The sequence below is a fragment of the Microchirus variegatus genome (genome assembly GCF_963457635.1).
Source record: "Microchirus variegatus genome assembly, chromosome: 14".
Classification (NCBI taxonomy): domain Eukaryota; kingdom Metazoa; phylum Chordata; class Actinopteri; order Pleuronectiformes; family Soleidae; genus Microchirus; species Microchirus variegatus.
The window spans coordinates 1,163,616-1,181,430 of record NC_139815.1 but is presented as its reverse complement, the minus strand read 5'-3'; the positions used below and the strand labels follow the sequence as shown (position 1 = coordinate 1,181,430).

Sequence of the window (17,815 nt, the reverse complement as noted above, 5' to 3'; positions counted from 1 at the left end):
TATTTGTGTAGATTATTCTCTTTATTATGTCTTTATATTGAACATTTATCAGCAATGATTATTTGAATCAAGGTCATAGATTATTTAATTGAGAATAACATATTATTTTAGACGGGAGACCCAAGAGATTTCAGTCAGGATTATGGATTATTTTAGTCAAGACAATAGATTCGTTTTAGTCGGGACAATAGATTATTTTATTCAGGGTAACAGAATATTTAATTCAAGATAATTTTAGTCAGGATTATTTTAGACTGTACATCAGATATTTTAGTAAGGATTATGGATCATTTTAGTCAGGGTGACAGATTATTTTAGACAGTATATTAGATATTTCAGTCAGGATTATGGATTATTTTAGTCAGGGTGACAGATTATTTTAGTCAGGCTAAAATAATATTGAAATCAAAATTGCAGATTATTTAAATGAGAATTATTTTAGACAGGACTAGAGATATTTCAGTCAGACTGAATGATGTTTTTCCGTTTACATTTATCGTCATCCACCCTAGAGGTAAACCAAATAATCTGTCAGATTTTGACCATATTTTGTTTTATTATTCAATAAACATATTGATTACACCTTGATGTAAGTTTACACAAAAAAAGTTTGTTTGAAGAAACTTAAGTTTCTTTTTTTTATGACATGATTTGTGCATTTCATATTGACTTTATGTTTTGTTTAAAATATTTAATTGGAGGGACAGAAAAGTGTTATTGAATAAGCAATTATGCATGTTTTTTTTGACCGCATCAGTTATCAGCTGCAGAGATTTTCCAAAAACTCAACAAAGCTCATGTTATTTTAGAGAAAATGTTTCTTATAATAACTGAGCGTTTCATCTTCTCACCTCAGCGTTTGGCTCCGTGTTCTCAGAGATCTTCGCCACACACGAGTGATCCGTGAACCACGGAGCGTGGTCGTTCACGTCCTTAATCTGAATGGTTGCAGTACCAGTACCTGTCAACAGGGGTGAGACAATCAGAAAAGTCAGAAAATCAGACTTTTTGAGTCAGGATAACAGATTTTTTTAATTCATGATAACAGATTAGAGTGAGGTTGGGATCTTTTTGCTTACCCGTCATCCCTCCTCCGTCTCTGGCCTCCACCAATAGCAGGTAAGACTCCACCTGCTCTCTGTCCAGTCCGGCCATGGCCACGGTGATGGTTCCCGTCGTGGGGTTGATGGTGAAAATCTCGGAGAATGTTGGGACTCCTCCCGTCTCCGTGTTCGTGGCGTCTAAGCTACCCACAATCCTGTAGGAGAGCACGGCGTTCTGTCCCACAGCGGAGTCGTCCAGGTCGGTGGCCGTCATCTCCATCACGGACGTCCCCGCCGCCGAGTTCTCCGCCACGTCTCCCTGACAGCTGGGGGCGCACGTGAAGACGGGAGCGTTGTCGTTGATGTCCCACACGTTGATGATGACGTCGGTGAAGCCCGTCAGGCCTTCGCCGCCTTCGTCTGTTGCCAGGACGACGAAGCGCCAGACGGCGCGCTCCTCGCGGTCCAGCGTCCTCTGGGCGTAGATCTTCCCCGTGACCTCGTCGATGATGAACTCGCTCTCTGCTCCCTGACCGTGGAGGGAGTAACGCAGGGCCTCAGGGTCGGCATCTTTGTCGGGGTCAGACGCTGTGACCTTTAGGGACAAAATGTACTTTTCTTTATTTGGACAAGTTTAGGGACATATTTGTCTGCAGTGTTGTTCTTTGGAGAGACATTTTTTTATGATACAGTTCCAGCTTGACTGTTTTCTTCTTCTCCATCAGTGATAGAACCTGCGGTACCTGCTCTTTTTTTTAGTTCCTGCTCTGAGGAGGAGCAGCTGAGCTGATACTAACATGTGACGTCAGACTGCCGGCCTCTGATTGGTCAGAGAGCCTCGTCACTGAAGAGTCATGAGTGCGACGTCTGACACGAGAATCAAAGCCAACAATGTCCAACTGTACACACTAAGAAATCAAAGTACGAGACTTTCTCAGTGTGTACCAATCAGTACATTTTTGTAACAGGACATAAAGGTACATTTTTGTCACTAGGGGTGCAGAAATGTTTCTTTAGAGGTACAAGCAAGCAGGTACAAAAATTTACTCATTTTAAAGGTGCAGTGCTTGTACCCTGATGGGTCACAACTGGAGCGACAAAGCATTTGTACCTTTTCAGGTACAGTCTCGTACTTTGATTTCTTAGTGTGTGAATCAGTTAAAAAGATTTAGAAATCCTACTTACACTTACGATATCTACTTAAAATTCCAAAATCTACTTAAAATTCCAAAATCTACTTATAGTTCCAAAATCTACCTAAAATTCCAAAATCTACTTAAAATTCCAAAATCTACTTAAAATCCCAAAATCTACTTTAAATTCCAAAATCTACTTATAGTTCCAAAATCTACTTAAAATTCCATAATCTACTTAAAATTCCAAATTCTACTTAAAATTCCATAATCTACTTAAAATTCCAAATTCTACTCAAAATTCCAAAAATTATTATTACTTATAATTTGAAAATCTACTTATAATTCCAAATTCTACTTATAGATCCAAAATCTACTTAAAATTCCAAAATCTACTTAAAATTTTAAATTCTACTTATAATTTCAAATTCTACTTAAAATTCTAAACTCTACTCATAATTCCAAATCCCACTGATTGGTCAGAGAGCGTCGTCACTGAAGAATCATGAGCGCGACGTACGACACAAGAATCAAAGCCAACAATGTCCAACTGTAGATTAAAGTTAAAAAGACTTAAAAATCTGAAAACATGCGTTAATCTCCAACATTTAGCAAAGCAAATGTCTCAAATGTCCATAATTGTATTTAGAGACAGCACTGCTGAAAGCTGGCAATCGTGAGCCTGATCACATTTCAGTGACTGTGTCAGATCATCACAGGAAGTGAATCCACTGATTCTAATGATTCAGTTACACCCAAAACAACTGCTTTACAAGCCACTAGTTTGTGTGTTTGTGTCGCATAGAAAACCACGTCACCAGTTTCATGCAGCCGTGCTGAGATGACTCCTGATGAGTCATGGAAAACAACGTGACTGATACTAAACTGAGTCGAGCCGGAACTGTGTAGATATCTTGTGGATTTTCAGACCATTCAAACTGTATTATTTATGATCTTCAAAGCAAAAACTCTGTGTAAAACTTGTTTTTGTCAGTTCTGCGGTTGTAACGTGCCACTGGCCTTTAGCTTGCCACCCGTTGAATGTGAACGTGGATTTATGAGCAGCAGCAGCAGCAGCAGCAGCAGCAGCAGCAGCAGCAGCAGCAGCAGCAGCAGCAGCAGCAGCAGCAGCAGCAGCAGCAGCCTCTCGAGATGTTTGGCCTCTCATTTTCACGCGGAGGTCCCATGGCTGCACGGCAGCGATAATCAGGGAGTGAAATGGTGCTGACTCGGTGCAGTTAAAAACCCTCCAGTAGGTAAATCGGAGTAAAATCCAACCTCTTTAATTCTCCTTCTTCTCCTCACTCATCGTCAGCAGCAGCAATTACGCCGTGGGAGAGATGTTTGAGTTCAGCTGGTAATTTGCAGCGTGATGTCGGAGCACGCTGTGTTCCACTAACACGGTTTGGAAAAAAAAGAAGACGAAAAGAAGAAGAAGAAGAAGAAATCCTCTTCCCCGAATCAGGAGGAAAAAAAAAACCATCACGGCAGAGTCACAGTGACTAACGTTCTCACCCAGAGTAATTAAGCGAGGCTTAATGGTGGTGAGAAAATATGTAGTTATTAGAGGCGATGTTTTAATGTTCTATTAATCATTGTGATCATTTATAAAAACACATCCTGGGGTCAAAGGCTTAAATGATTCTGAAACGGTCCATATCTGTCCCCCCGCCCCTGCTGCTGCTGCTGCTGCTGCTCAGTAATTGCTGTTTATATGTATTTTTTTTTTTAAAAGGACAAAAATCTTTTTTTTAATAAAATAAATGTACTGGTACTAAATAATGACAAACTTAATCTCAATTAGGTTCCTGCTCCTTTTAATTGCTGCCGAGTTGAAGCAAAGGACACTGCATCGTTAAATATATACAACTAACTAATGGAGAATTGATATTTTGACGTGGGTTTTTTTTTTTTCCCCTCGTCATTTATATACATTAAACATAATAATACAAGTCAGTGTCAACGTCTAATAATGCAGGTGCTCAAGGAAAGATTTCAGCCAATTTGTAATGTATGCAAGCATAAGTCAGAGACATCTGATGAATGTGTTTCTTAATTTATCTTCCTATAATATAGGCTATTTTTAAGCTAACTCCCACACCAAACCCCATAGAGAAAATCAGTGATTTTAACATCACAGCACACAGGAGTTGTTGATCCACTGCTGCCTCCATTACTAAGTTCAAATTTCTTATTTTGTCACTTCGGCATTTAAAAATCCATGGTTCAGTGACACAAAGTGACCACACGAGGCAGCAGTAGACCAGCAGCTCCTGTGTCCCCTTGAGCTAAAATCACTGATTTTCTCTATGGGGTTTGGTGTGGGAGAGTGAGTGTTTTACAAACAACTGAATGATCAATCTAACACATTTTTCGAGGCAGATTTGATGACAAATTACCTGTAACACAAACACCGGCGAGCCGTCCAGTTCCTCCGTCACACTCCCGTAGTACTCGTTGACGGTGAACACCGGGGCCTCGTCGTTCTTGTTCACCACGTTGACGGTCACAGTCGTGTAATCCTCCCACTTACCGTCTGAAGCCAGGACGTGAAGTTTGTAGCTGAGATTCAGGAAAATGAACAACACTTCAGATGCAAACAGCCTTTGGGCCAATTCCAATTCCTATCTTAACCCTCAAGCTCAACCCTTAATCGGCCTCAAAAAGTGTTGAGTGTTATTTTGTCACTTAGAAATGGGACACCCCTTAAATGCAGATACATCTTCAGACTGTAGGGGGCAGAATAACGCCAAAGCTGTGTCCAGTCTGTCAACTCCAAAAAAGAAGAAGAAGAAGAACACATTTACTTCACGATTATTTATTACGATCCGTTTGTCAGTCAAGTTATTAGGTTGTCAGTTAGTTATAAGATGATACTCATACAAATATTCAGCTGACAGTTACCACACACCACGACTTATTGAAAAGTAAACCACACCGGCCGACTATTGACAAAAAATCGTAAAATAAAAATAAATGTTACGCAACAATGACGTCAGTAATCCATAATATGGGCCTAAACTAAGATAATACAATGGTTTTCATCATTTTTATATCTCTATTAACAAAGAAAATACTTCATTTGTATCGCACTCGCTTCGGTGCTTTCGACGCCATCTTTGTTCTGTCAAAACACGCAATGCATTCTGGGTAGCCCTTGCTCCCAAGGTTGGTCTCGGAAAATCTCAATATTGAGGTAGATACAGACCTTAAACTTGACCCTCAACTTAATTTTTCTGAGAATCAGGACAGAACTTGGACTAGAGGGAGTTTTTGAGATTGAGGGTTAAGCAAGGAATTGGAATTCACCCTTTGTTTATGTCAATTTTTTTTTTACCTTTCTTCTTTTTGACTTTTTTCCTACCGTTTGTTCTGCTCATAGTCCAGAGTCTGAGCGATGAAGATCGTGCCCACTTCAGGTTCCACGTCGAACACTCCACCTGTGTTTCCTGAGGTGATCTGATATCTCAGCTTAGCGTTTCCTCCTGCAGAGCAACACAAGACCAAGGAACGCTGAGTGTAAATTGACTTTTTAAGGGTAAAAATGTCTTTTATAATATTCTCCTTTACAGCGTTTGTGGTTGTTTTATAAATAAAGGTGGACTGGATTATGTCCTCTTACATGAAAGTTACATGAAACATGATTTGAATGTGAGTAAAAAAAATTGTAACCTTTCATTTGACAGGAACCTTTTATTTTCCCCTAAAATGAAAAAGTATGAAGGTTAAATGAATCATAAAAATGTCACCGCTCCACGATCATTAACGTCTTTTTAAAGTCATCAGCAGCTGATTATGGTGACATTCACATTTGTCAAACACTGAGGTTTCAGTTCAAATAGTGAAGTAAAATTCTCCTAATATTAAGACTTTATTCTCATAAGATTAAGACTTTATTCTCCTAATATTAAGACTTTATTCTCATAAGATTAAGACTTTATTCTCATCATATTACGACTTTATTGTTGTAAGATTAAGACTTTATTCTCATAAGATTAAGACTTTATTCTCTTAATATTAAGACTTTATTCTTGTAAGATTAAGACTTTATTCTCATAAGATTAAGACTTTATTCTCATCATATTATGACTTTATTCTTGTAAGATTAAGACTTTATTCTCTTAATATGAAGACTTTATTCTCATAAGATTAAGACTTTATTCTCATCATATTATGACTTTATCGTCGTAAGATTAAGACTTTATTCTCTTAATATTAAGACTTTATTCTTGTAAGATTAAGACTTTATTCTCTTAATATTAAGACTTTATTCTCTTAATATTAAGACTTTATTCTTGTAAGATTAAGACTTTATTCTCATAAGATTAAGACTTTATTCTCATCATATTATGACTTTATTCTTATAAGATTAAGACTTTATTCTCTTAATATGAAGACTTTATTCTCATAAGATTAAGACTTTATTCTCATTATATTATGACTTTATCGTCGTAAGATTAAGACTTTATTCTCTTAATATTAAGACTTTATTCTCATAAAATCACAACTTTATTCCCATTATATTTGACTTTAATCTCTTAATATTAAGACTTTATTCTCATAAGATTAAGATTTTGTTCTCATTATATTAAGACTTTATTCTCCTAATATAACAAATTTATTCTCGTAGAATTAAGTTTTTATTCTCGTAAAAATTAAGACTTTATTCCCGTTATATTAAGACTTTATTCTCATGACAACTTTATTCTCATTATATTATGACTTTATTTTCATTCTATTAAGACTTTAGTTTCATTATACTAAGACTTTATTGTTGTTATATGAAGACTTTATTGTCCTTTCTCTAAAGACCTCAGTTTGGTTGTAATACTCCGTCACATGACCTCAGCATCATAATTTAGAGATGCAGCTGCAGCTGCATCCATTAATATGAACGAGTGAAAAGAAAAGGAGAAAAAAAACCTCCACGGTCGAGAAGAGATTCACCGTTTAGTAACGAGATGAAAGTCGAGGAAGGAGAGAGGACGCTCGTCTCTAATCCACATCGTTTACTTCTGTCTCTGCCGGGACTTTAAATGAGACATGAGGGACACACACGCGGACACACACGCAGACACACACGCAGACAGACACACAAACACACACGCGGACACACAAACGTGTGCAATCGCATTATATTCTTTTGCTCTTCCTGTTGTCTGTTTATAACAGTGCTGAGACTCAGAGGAGCAAACACAACACTGCAAATAAACAAACTAACCCAGGAACATGAATGTTTTTCCCCAGTGAACACACACACACACACACACACACACACACACACACACACACATTTAACCTTATAGAAACATGGCCTCGTGACAATGCAGTAGCGGCCCGCGACCATGTTATTTTATTTATCTAACCCTGACTTTTTGAAACACTACGAAAATTAAACAAAAACTATTATACAGCGACTAGACAATGCAGGAGCACATGATATGTATAAAAAAGTGGATTTTGGTTCATATAAACCCATAAATACTATGCAGTGTCCCTTTAATTAAAAATAATAAAATAAATCGATTTATTCAGATAAACAGAAATCTGGTAAAAAAAAAATATTCATTAAAATATTATTTTTTTTGATGATTAATACGATTATTATTATTTACAGGGAAAATAATGTCGTTAAATCTGTAAAACTGAACCAATTTTCCAATTTTCTCTCAGAAGTGAAAACTGCTCAAATACAGTTAAAATACACCGTCATCTAAGAATGTTGCCACTTTGACACGGAGAACAGGTCAGACAAGGAAAAGATGAAAACAGCAGCAAACATTTGAGAGGACTGTGATAGAAAGCAGCTGCAGGTGAACTCAACAAAGCAACAAAAGAAAAGCATGCAGCAGAGTGAGAGCAGACAGCTTCTCCCTGTGACTCATGTCCACAGGTCACGGCAAACTATTTTTCTTCAAACACAGACAAAGACAAAAGTAGAATCTTTCCCTGAGCGGAGAAAAGGAGAAACAAACAAACCGTCCTCCACCGTCTCTTCTCACCTTCGTCTCCGTCGTTGGCGCTGACGGTGAGGACGGCGAAGCCGACGTCGGCGTCTTCGTCCGCGTCCACTTCGTACGACGTCTGCGCGAACGCCGGCTTGTTGTCGTTGACGTCGCTTATGAACACACGGACGTACGCCGTGTCTGAAAGAAAGAAAGAAAGAAAGAAATAAAGTCAATGACTGCAGTTTTTTACTTAAACATACGTAAACCACTCACTCTCCCACACCAAACCCCATAGAGAAAATCAGTGATTTTAACATCACAGCACACAGGAGTTGTTGATCCACTGTTGCCTCCATCACTAAGTTCAAATGTCTTATTTTGTCACTTCAGTGTTTGAAATCCTTTGTTCAGATTTACCTCGGTGACACAAAGTGACCACACGAGGCAGCAGTAGACCAGCAGCTCCTGTGTCCCCGTGAGCTAAAATCACTGATTTTCTCTATGAGGTTTCAGGTTCAGGTTCAGTTTCCTGTTGGAAAAGCGTCAAGCACATTATTTATCATAAACTGAAGCTGGCAAATACTTTTGTCAAGTGTTGTATATTGAATTTTGTCAAGAGACTAAAGTAAAACATGTCATATGATCAGAAAGAGGGACCGGAATCCTACAAAACACAACTTAAAGACGTCAAACTAAATGCAGCGTTTATGTGTTTCATGTGTGTTTACAGTACGTTTGAGCACAAAGTGTGTTGGCAGGTGTGACCGTGTTATTTATAAGCACGTGTACTCGATACAGGTTTAATGAAATGCGCAACCTTTCGATTGTAAATCCTGCCTTTATTCGGCTCTTAACTGTGGGCACGAGTGTGAATAAACTCCAGTGTGCTAATATTATCTGCGTTGGCTTCACTGTGGAGCCACAGATCATTTCCAGCTAAGCCATATTTGACACGGTCAAACGCTTCTTCTTAATCCAGTGAGGAGAAATGGGACCACCGTGCATTTTTACAGCGATAATGAAACCTGCCTGATTCTCGTATACACCAATGAACGCAACAGGCTCAGGCATTCTCCACATGCACGCCAGGAAATGACAGAATATTGAAAAACTGTGGGAGTTTAATCCTGCATCACGTGGTGAAACGTTTTCAGAATAATCACATGTTAAAGTCGTAAATCTCTATGAAAAGAAAGAGACACAGATTCTTCCATAGGAAGTGTACGCGGTCAAAATGTTGGTGGAATAAGACTTCACGACCTTCTGTCTCTCTGTTTCGAGCTTTACTCGATTATAGACCTTCACTGTTTTCCATAAACGGCGCTGGAGCAGGAGAATTAACATGATCAGAAGAGGACCCAGGATGGAGCCTTGAGGAACTCCAACTGCTTTATTTCGCCATGAGGAAGCTTTTCACAGCTGGTTTGAAGTTTGTGTCTCTTTGTAAACCACTCACTCTCCCACACCAAACCTCATGGAGAAAATCAGTGATTTTAGCTCACGGGGACACAAGAGTTGCTGGTCTACTGCTGCCTCGTGTGGTCACTTTGTGTCACTGAGGTCAATCTGAACAAAGGATTTCAAACACCGAATAGACATCTGAACATAGTGATGGAGGCAGCAGTGGATCAACAACTCCTGTGTGCTGTGATGTTAAAATCACTGTTTTTCTCTATGGACTTTGGTGTGGGAGAGTGAGTGGTTTACAAATTTCAGCTTCCTGTTGGAAAAAGTCAGTCTAACAGTGAGATAAAGACATGATATGGATTTAAATCCACATATTTGGCAGTTGGCAGATATGTTTGTGTAGATGATCACACTGAGATGCACTCTAAAACTTTAAAACAGCAACAGTATCAGCAACAGATTATTCAGGTTAAATTATGTGTGCAGGGACGTCTGTGTCGCCAGATTAATTTAAAGCTCGGGGATTATCCTTGTTCTGGCTTTTCGAGAAAAGACCTTTGAGGTAATCAGGCTGTCATGATCCGCCGGGGCTCGCTGGAGTAAAACCCATCACATCGCACTGAAATGATCTCTTTTAAAGGGAGAATTGTTCAATTATAAACTCGTAACAACTGCAATTACCTGAACATGTGAGGGCGCATTAGTGTTGTTTGATGTGTTTGGTGTCTGTTAATTTGCCTGTCAATCATCCTCGTTTAATTCAACCTCGCTTAAAATTCACGACGGTGAAATAATAAATAAATAAATAAATAAAAGTATTAGATAAGTCTGCAGTGTTGACTTTTTGTTGAATCAAACGTCACAGTGAGCCAAACCCCGAGGAGAGAGCAGAGCGGTTAATAATCTACGGTTAAATAGATTTTTTTTTTTTTTTTTTTAAATGAAGAAGTCCTGGTCTGCTGCAGTGCTTCTTTGACACTTGTCTCCGTCCATCTGTCCAAACAGCTGCTCCCGTCTGCGTGTCTCTGCTCTACCGTTGGAGCATGTATGTATTTGGTCTGGCAGCGAATGAGAGAGTGAGAGAGAGACGGAGGCTGAAGAGACAGAGATGGCTGCTGGTGCTTCAAAAAGGCAGAGACGAGCAGATGTGGCAAAGACACAGAAAGAAGGAAAACTTAAATTAAGTCGATGGGAGCAGCTGCTCTCAGCTTTCTGCTCGTCGTCGCCGCGCTCAGCGCGTTCAACATGATGAACAAATTTAGCGCGTACCGTGCCTTCTGCTGCGAGATTAAACTGCAATTTTACATTAAAGCTGATTTAATGTCACATAAAGAAAAAACACATTAACTTATTTCCTAAATGAAGGCCTTCAAAGTGATTGAAAACAACAGCTACACACGTCTCAACAAGAACAAACCTCGTTTCTGAACCAAAAGTTTAGCCACTTAATGAAAAACTTATGTCATAAAACTTGTCAGTTTAAGTCTACGATATAAAAAAAAACAAAAAACATTTTCACGTCTTTATCTCACTGTTAGACAGACTTTTCTAACAGGAAACTGAAGTTTGTAAACTAGAGAAAATCAGTGATTTTAGCTCACAGGGACACATGAGCTGCTGGTCTACTGCTGCCTCGTGTGGTCACTTTGTGTAAATATGAACAAAGTAATTCATATGCAGAACACGCAAAATAAGACAGTTGAACTTAGCGATGGAGGCAGCAGTGGATCCTTTTTTTTTTTTTACTTGGCAGCGATGTTTTCACTACAAACAAACAATTAAAATTGAAAATATTCCATTCTCACTTCAACAACCAGCTCTGACAAGAGGTAAAGACAAAGCGCAGAAACAGGAATAATTCGTTATATCCACTGTAGGAAAAATATCGTGACCGTGTTCAGCTGCTGAACGAGTCAAACAAGGAGATTACATTTTAAAAATAGACTTCGTTACTAGACCTTCTTGTCTCCCACTGTTTGCTTTTTCACTTGAACGTCAGACACACGGAGACACTGAGTTGTGCAAATTCAAACTGGGGGAAAATCGCAAACTTTTTACTCGGTAACAAAATAAATAAAAAGTGGTCATTTCAGCAGAGAGGTGTCCATAAAACAGGAAAAATAATCCTTGTTTTAACACATTCTGATTGGAACTAAAGGCGTTTTCTCTCCTTCTGAATCAAAACACTGTCATTTTACAAGCGCAGCAAATGCTAAAATAGAAACTTCATGAGTGACGGGAAAATTATTTGACGGCTGCATCAGCTCATGAAGAAGTGACAAATAAAAAAACAATTGAAGACTGATTTTACAAACATTTTTTAAATCACAGATTTTCTCTATGGACTTTGGTGTGGGTGAGTGAGTGGTTTACAAACATGTTGGAAAAGTCTGTCTAACGGTGAGATAAAGTGGACATAAAAAAAAACTAAGAGAGTGTAGAAACAAGCAGGTGTAGATTAATGTCATTTAAACAGTATCCAGGGGCAACTGTGGGGTTTTGTGTCTCACAAAATTTCAAGATTGACCTGCAGCCACGCCCACCTTCAACTTACTGTCACCATTACTTTCAATATTAAAAATTAATATATGAGATATGAATTAAAGAAACGATAGAGACGCCACCCATCCATTATCTACCGCTATATCCTCCACTGGAGGGTCGCGGTTGGTGCTGTGCCTATCTCAGCTGATATAGGGCGATAGGCGGGGTCACACCCTGGACAGATCGCCGGTCCACTGCAGGGCCACATATAGAGACAAAACCATTCACTCTCACGCTCACACCTCGGTCAATTTAGAGTGACCAATTCACCTAATCCCGATAGAGACACAATGAGCGATATTTAGTCAGATTACCCACAGAGAAGGTGGGATTGAGTAGTTATTTTAGGCAATCCCACGTCACCACTTATCCACTGTTGTCTGCTCATACCTTGAGTTTTATTAAAAAACGTTTCCGCATGAGGCAAAAATAACATTCGCACAGTCTAACTGTTTTTTCTTATTTTTTTTAATATTTAGCTAATCTTGCTGCCTTTCACAGTTTTTTCTCCCCCTCTCACATTCATGAGAGCTCAGCATTACTGTGCGAGGTGAGAGCTCTCTCAGCATTTCTAAATCCATAACAACGACGAGGCATCGAGGCATTCAGTCGCTGAAGAAAACTCTGCTGAAGTAAACACAAGGACCTGCGACATGAGGTGAACTCGTATCAAGACGGACACATGGAAAAACTGCTCTGTGTTTACCTACAGATGCTGTTGACGATTCAGTTGTTTTTTACGACCCTCAGGATCTTGGAGAACCTGACTTTTTTTGCCCAGGAGCCTGGATAACACATTCCTTTCACCTCCGTGCAAGCCACCTGTAATCTCCAACGCTGATTTTTCTCACCTACACTCACTAAAATACTTAGGTCTAATAAAAAGACTACAGTACACAGGAGTTTGATCATGGCCGTGTATGCATGGAACAATCAGCACCATCAACTCAACAAACAGTGATGCAAAAACCAGCACCAAGGCCAGTGACACATATCAGCACTACAGTAACACAAAAAAAGGACGACAGTTACAAAGAAAGATTCAGCACCACGGACAGTTACAAAGAAAGATTCAGCACCACGGACAGTTACAAAGAAGTACCAATAACAGTACCAAGGATAGTTTCATGGTCAAAACTAACAAGGACAGTTGTGACAAGAATCAGCACCACAGAAAATCACATAGAAGACAATCAGCACCATGGACAGCAAAAAAAAGAAAAATCAGCACAACGGACAGTTACACGCATAAATGGCAACACAATCATCCACAAAGACAGCACCACACACAGTTGTGCACAAATCTGCTCCACAGATCATTACACAATATAGATCAGCACCATGGACAGTCCCATGGTCAGAAACAGCAACAAGGACAGTTGTAGAAAAAATGTCTCAACACCCAGAACCATGGACAGTCACACAAAAAACAGCTCCAAAATCAGAACTGTAGACAGTTACACAAAAACACCAGCTCAAGAATCAGAACCATGGACAGTTACACAAAAAAACAGCTCCAAAACCAGAACCATGGACAGTTTCACAAAAAAACAGCTCCAGAATCAGTACCATGGAAAATTACACAAAAAGAACAGCCCCAGAATCAGCACCATGGACAGATGCCGAAAAAAGCTCCAGAACCATGGACAGTTACACACACAAAAAGCTCCAAAACCAGAACTGTGGACAGTTACACAAAAAAGGTTTCAAAATCAGAACCATGGACAGTTACACAAAAAAACCAGCTCCAAAACCAGAACCATGGACAGTTACACAAAAAACAGCTCCAGAATCAGTACCATGGACAATTACACAAAAAGAACAGCCCCAGAATCAGCACCATGGACAGATGCCGAAAAAAGCTCCAGAACCATGGACAGTTACACACACAAAAAGCTCCAAACTCAGAACCATGGACAGTTACATACAAAAAAAACATCTCCACAATCAGAACCATGGACAGTGACATGTTTTCACTCGCACTCACCAGAGTTGGGTTGACCGTGTTTGCCGGGCCGCGACGACTCTGACCCGTCCACGGACTTCACCTCCAGCAGGTACGAGCTCTTGGTCTCGCGGTCAAACACGGCCTGAGTGTAGACGAGTCCCAGCTCCGGGTCGATGCGGAAAAACTTGTGGTCACCGCTGCGATCCTCCAGCAGGGAGTATACAATCTTGAGAGTGGGAGGAGCAAAGACGGGAGGGGTTGCAAGTAAGTGGTAAGTAAGTGTAAGTTAGTAAGTGGTGTCTGCTCAAATCAAATGCATCTTCAGTATCTTCACCATAGTATTATAGTGTTCTGTGTCTAAAATGGCTGCCCATTTAATTTTTTGTCTCTTCTAGATTATACTACAACACCTTAATACAGATTAATATCATTGCCATAATAATCAATATATATCTACAATATACAACAACATCTTTTAGTAAAAAATCCAACACATAATATTTTATATGAGCCCAAATCTTATGAATCTTTTTAAAATGTCTGGATTTATTATTATTATTATTATTATTATTATTGGGAATGACGGTCCCTTCTTAGACAATGTCTCATAGACTTTGGAAAGAAAAAAAAAATGCCCCACTTGTGTCACTTTTATTACCTTTCCATTCAGACCCAGGTCAAGATCATTGGCTGAAACCTGGAAAACCAACGTCCCCGTTTCTGCTCCTTCAGTGACCGAAGCTTCGTAGATGGACGACGTGAAAAAGGGGACATTGTCGTTGACGTCTGAAGAAAGAAGACAACACAGGGGTTTAGGAGGGGAAAATGAAGTCGGGGTATAGAATCGTTAATTTACCAAAAATGTAATACAGGGGACTTCCGGTATGACCGCAAGCGAGTAAGTCACGCTCAAACCTGCTCCGCCAAAAATCCTTAAAAATCCTGATATAAAATATAGAACTGCACCTAAAAAGTGCAGGCGTCTCTAGCTCTTAAAGCGGTGATGTCAAATCTTGGGAAATCGAGTAGAAGTAAAGGAAAATTACAGACGCAAGCGAAGTTAACCGACTTCAAGTCGCAAAGAATGGACAATCAAGCTAGCAAAGAGGCTAACGCTAACACGGAGACTCCTGAAGAAAACGACAGTGAGTTAACCGGAGCTAAAGCAGAAATACTGGCGGCTATACACGGCTTGAAGTCCGAGTTCTCAACCAGACTTGATGGGATCCTGCATGCCGTTGAAGAAAACAGAAAAGAACTGTCTGAGTGTAACGAAAGAATAAAGCAAGCAGAGGTACGTTTATCAACCGTGGAGGACGAGCATGCAGAGCTGCAAGAAACGGCTAAAGCACTGAAGAAAAGAAACAAAGTTTTGGAGGATAAAGTTGTAGATATGGAAACGAGATCGCGCCTGAATAACCTGAGGCTGGTGAATTTGCCCGAGGGGGCCGAGGGCCCGGACCCTTGCTCATTTCTGGAGGGCTGGTTACCGGAGGTATTGAATTTGGCTCCCCTGCGGTACCCGATAGTGATGGAGAGAGCGCACCGGGTCGGGCCGAGAAAAGACAACGAAACTCCGCCGAGAACGTTGATCATGAGATTTCTGAACTACAAGCAGAAGATAGAAGTGATAAAAGCGGCAAAAGCTAAGAAAGACATCCTCTACAAGAACCAACATGTGCGCTTATACAACGATCTCGCCACCGAAGTCCACAAACAACGGAGACAGTACGATTCTGTGCGCCAGCAGCTGCGGAGCCTGGGTCTTAGGCACGGCATAATACCCCCGGCCAAACTTGTGCTAACTTATAGGGAACAAACACGCACATTTAACACTCCGACGGAGGTGCAGCACTTCATAAATAAGGTGAAAGAAGATGCGGCGGGGGTGGGTGTTGATGCCGGAGCCGGAGGAAGCAGCAGGTCTGTAAGCTGAGTGTTTGTTTTTACATCCGTGCAGATGTGAGGATGACTACACGGAATGAGGGATTTTGCATCAACAAACTGTGAAACTAAATAATCTGTGGTACTAAAATGGGGAATCAATGAAACGTGAAAATAGTATTGCTGTTTTGTTGTTATTGTTCTTCTTCTTTTCCCTGAAAGTAAAATAATCTTTATTGACATGTTTAAGTTAAAGGTATCAGGATACCAGTATTTTGAACACTAGTAGCTTATAATAATTGCACAAGTTTATATAACGTACTCAAGTCAAGGATGTTTGTTGTTACATAAAGGAGCACACACTGTTGAGCCCTGGAAAGCAGGTGAACAAGTTTGAACTTTTGTGATTAAGTTGCTGGTTAAGATATCATAATTTTTGTTATTTCAATAGAGCTCCGTCTAGACATTGCCCTCAATCTTATTTTTCACTCTTTAGTAATATGAAACTAGTCAATTTAGTAAATGCTGGTATTAAAAACTGCAATAGTCAGCACTTTAACATAGGCAAACTATGAGCTTGCACTTATACCACTTTTTATTTTATTTTTATTTTTTTCAGGAGTAACTATTCTGATAAAAGTATAACGGAGCAGGTTAGGGCAGACTACACCTAATTTATTTTTTCTCTTTTTGTTTTGAACCGGTCCAAGAGAAGACTGAGTGGACTGATCCAGGATCTGTTCACAACAGTAGCCGGAAGCAAATTTAGGGGGGTATCCCATTTAGTTGGGACAACGGGGTTATTGTTTTTCTACTGTTCAGTATGTTCAATCAATGTTCTAGTGTTTAAATGTGTTCATCCTCTCAGATATGTAACTTTCATTAATGTGGTCTTATGGTATATTATTTGGAATGTCTCAAAAAGTAGAACTTAAATGTACTTCTTGGAATTGCAGAGGTTTACAAAAAACTAAGAAAATCAAACAGGTTATGAACAAGTTGAAAGACACCAACTCAAAAATAGTTTTTCTGCAGGAAACACACACTTTAAAAGAGGACATAGTAAGAATTAGAAGGAGGTGGCAGGGGAACATCTATATGGCATCCTTTACAACGCAGGCAAGGGGAGTCGTGACACTAATTCACCAATCGGTGCCCTTTCAGGTTTCTAATGTAATCGAGGATAAACTTGGTAGATATTTGATCGTCCAGGGGTCGCTGCTCTCAGTAAACTTGAACTTGGTTAATATTTACGGCCCCAATACAGATGAACCCAACTTTTTTACAAATTTATTTCTCACACTTGCATCCCTCCCAGGAGAATACATAATTGCTGGGGATTGGAATTGTACGCTAGACCCAGTCAGAGACAGATCTACAGGTACTGATCAAACCCATAATAGAAGTAGAACAGCCATTCACCATTTCATTAAAGAGTTAAATCTGTTAGACATATGGAGACATTTGAAACCTAATGATGTTGCCTACTCCTGTCACTCAAGTACTTATCAGACATACTCACGGATAGATTACTTTTTAGTCTCTGCATCATTGGTTTCAAAAATACAGGATTGTTCCTATGGTAGTATATTAATATCAGACCACGGACTGTGCTGTATGACATACACAGATGGGAACCTTATTAGAGATCCACCCAGGTGGACTTTTAGTCAGAAATGGTTACAAGATGCTGATTTTGTGAAGTATGTGGGAACAGAAATAGATAATTATTTTAAGGATAATACAACACAAACAACTGCATGTGTCAAATGGGATGCTTTTAAAGCCTTCTTAAGGGGGCATGTAATAAGTTATACCTCATCCAAATCTAGGAAGTTACGCCAGAAAAGACAGCAACTAGAATCTAGAATACAAATTCTTCAAGAACAGGTGTATGGGAATAGAACT

At 39.5% G+C, this 17,815-nt stretch overlaps 1 protein-coding gene across 1 annotated transcript in view; it reads right to left on the bottom strand.

Annotated features, from left to right (window-relative positions):
• The window catches only part of LOC310936642 (neural-cadherin), a gene marked incomplete at both ends in the record, with an annotated part of 265,319 nt that overhangs the window by 119,026 nt on the left and 128,478 nt on the right, over positions 1 to 17,815 (bottom strand). Inside the window, 7 exons of the mRNA XM_083900748.1 lie at positions 852 to 961; positions 1,080 to 1,638; positions 4,576 to 4,738; positions 5,541 to 5,661; positions 8,179 to 8,322; positions 14,063 to 14,249; positions 14,682 to 14,809. Of these exons, the coding sequence (XP_083756874.1) occupies positions 852 to 961; positions 1,080 to 1,638; positions 4,576 to 4,738; positions 5,541 to 5,661; positions 8,179 to 8,322; positions 14,063 to 14,249; positions 14,682 to 14,809 (1,412 nt within the window). The remainder of the gene's footprint in view (positions 1 to 851; positions 962 to 1,079; positions 1,639 to 4,575; positions 4,739 to 5,540; positions 5,662 to 8,178; positions 8,323 to 14,062; positions 14,250 to 14,681; positions 14,810 to 17,815) is intronic.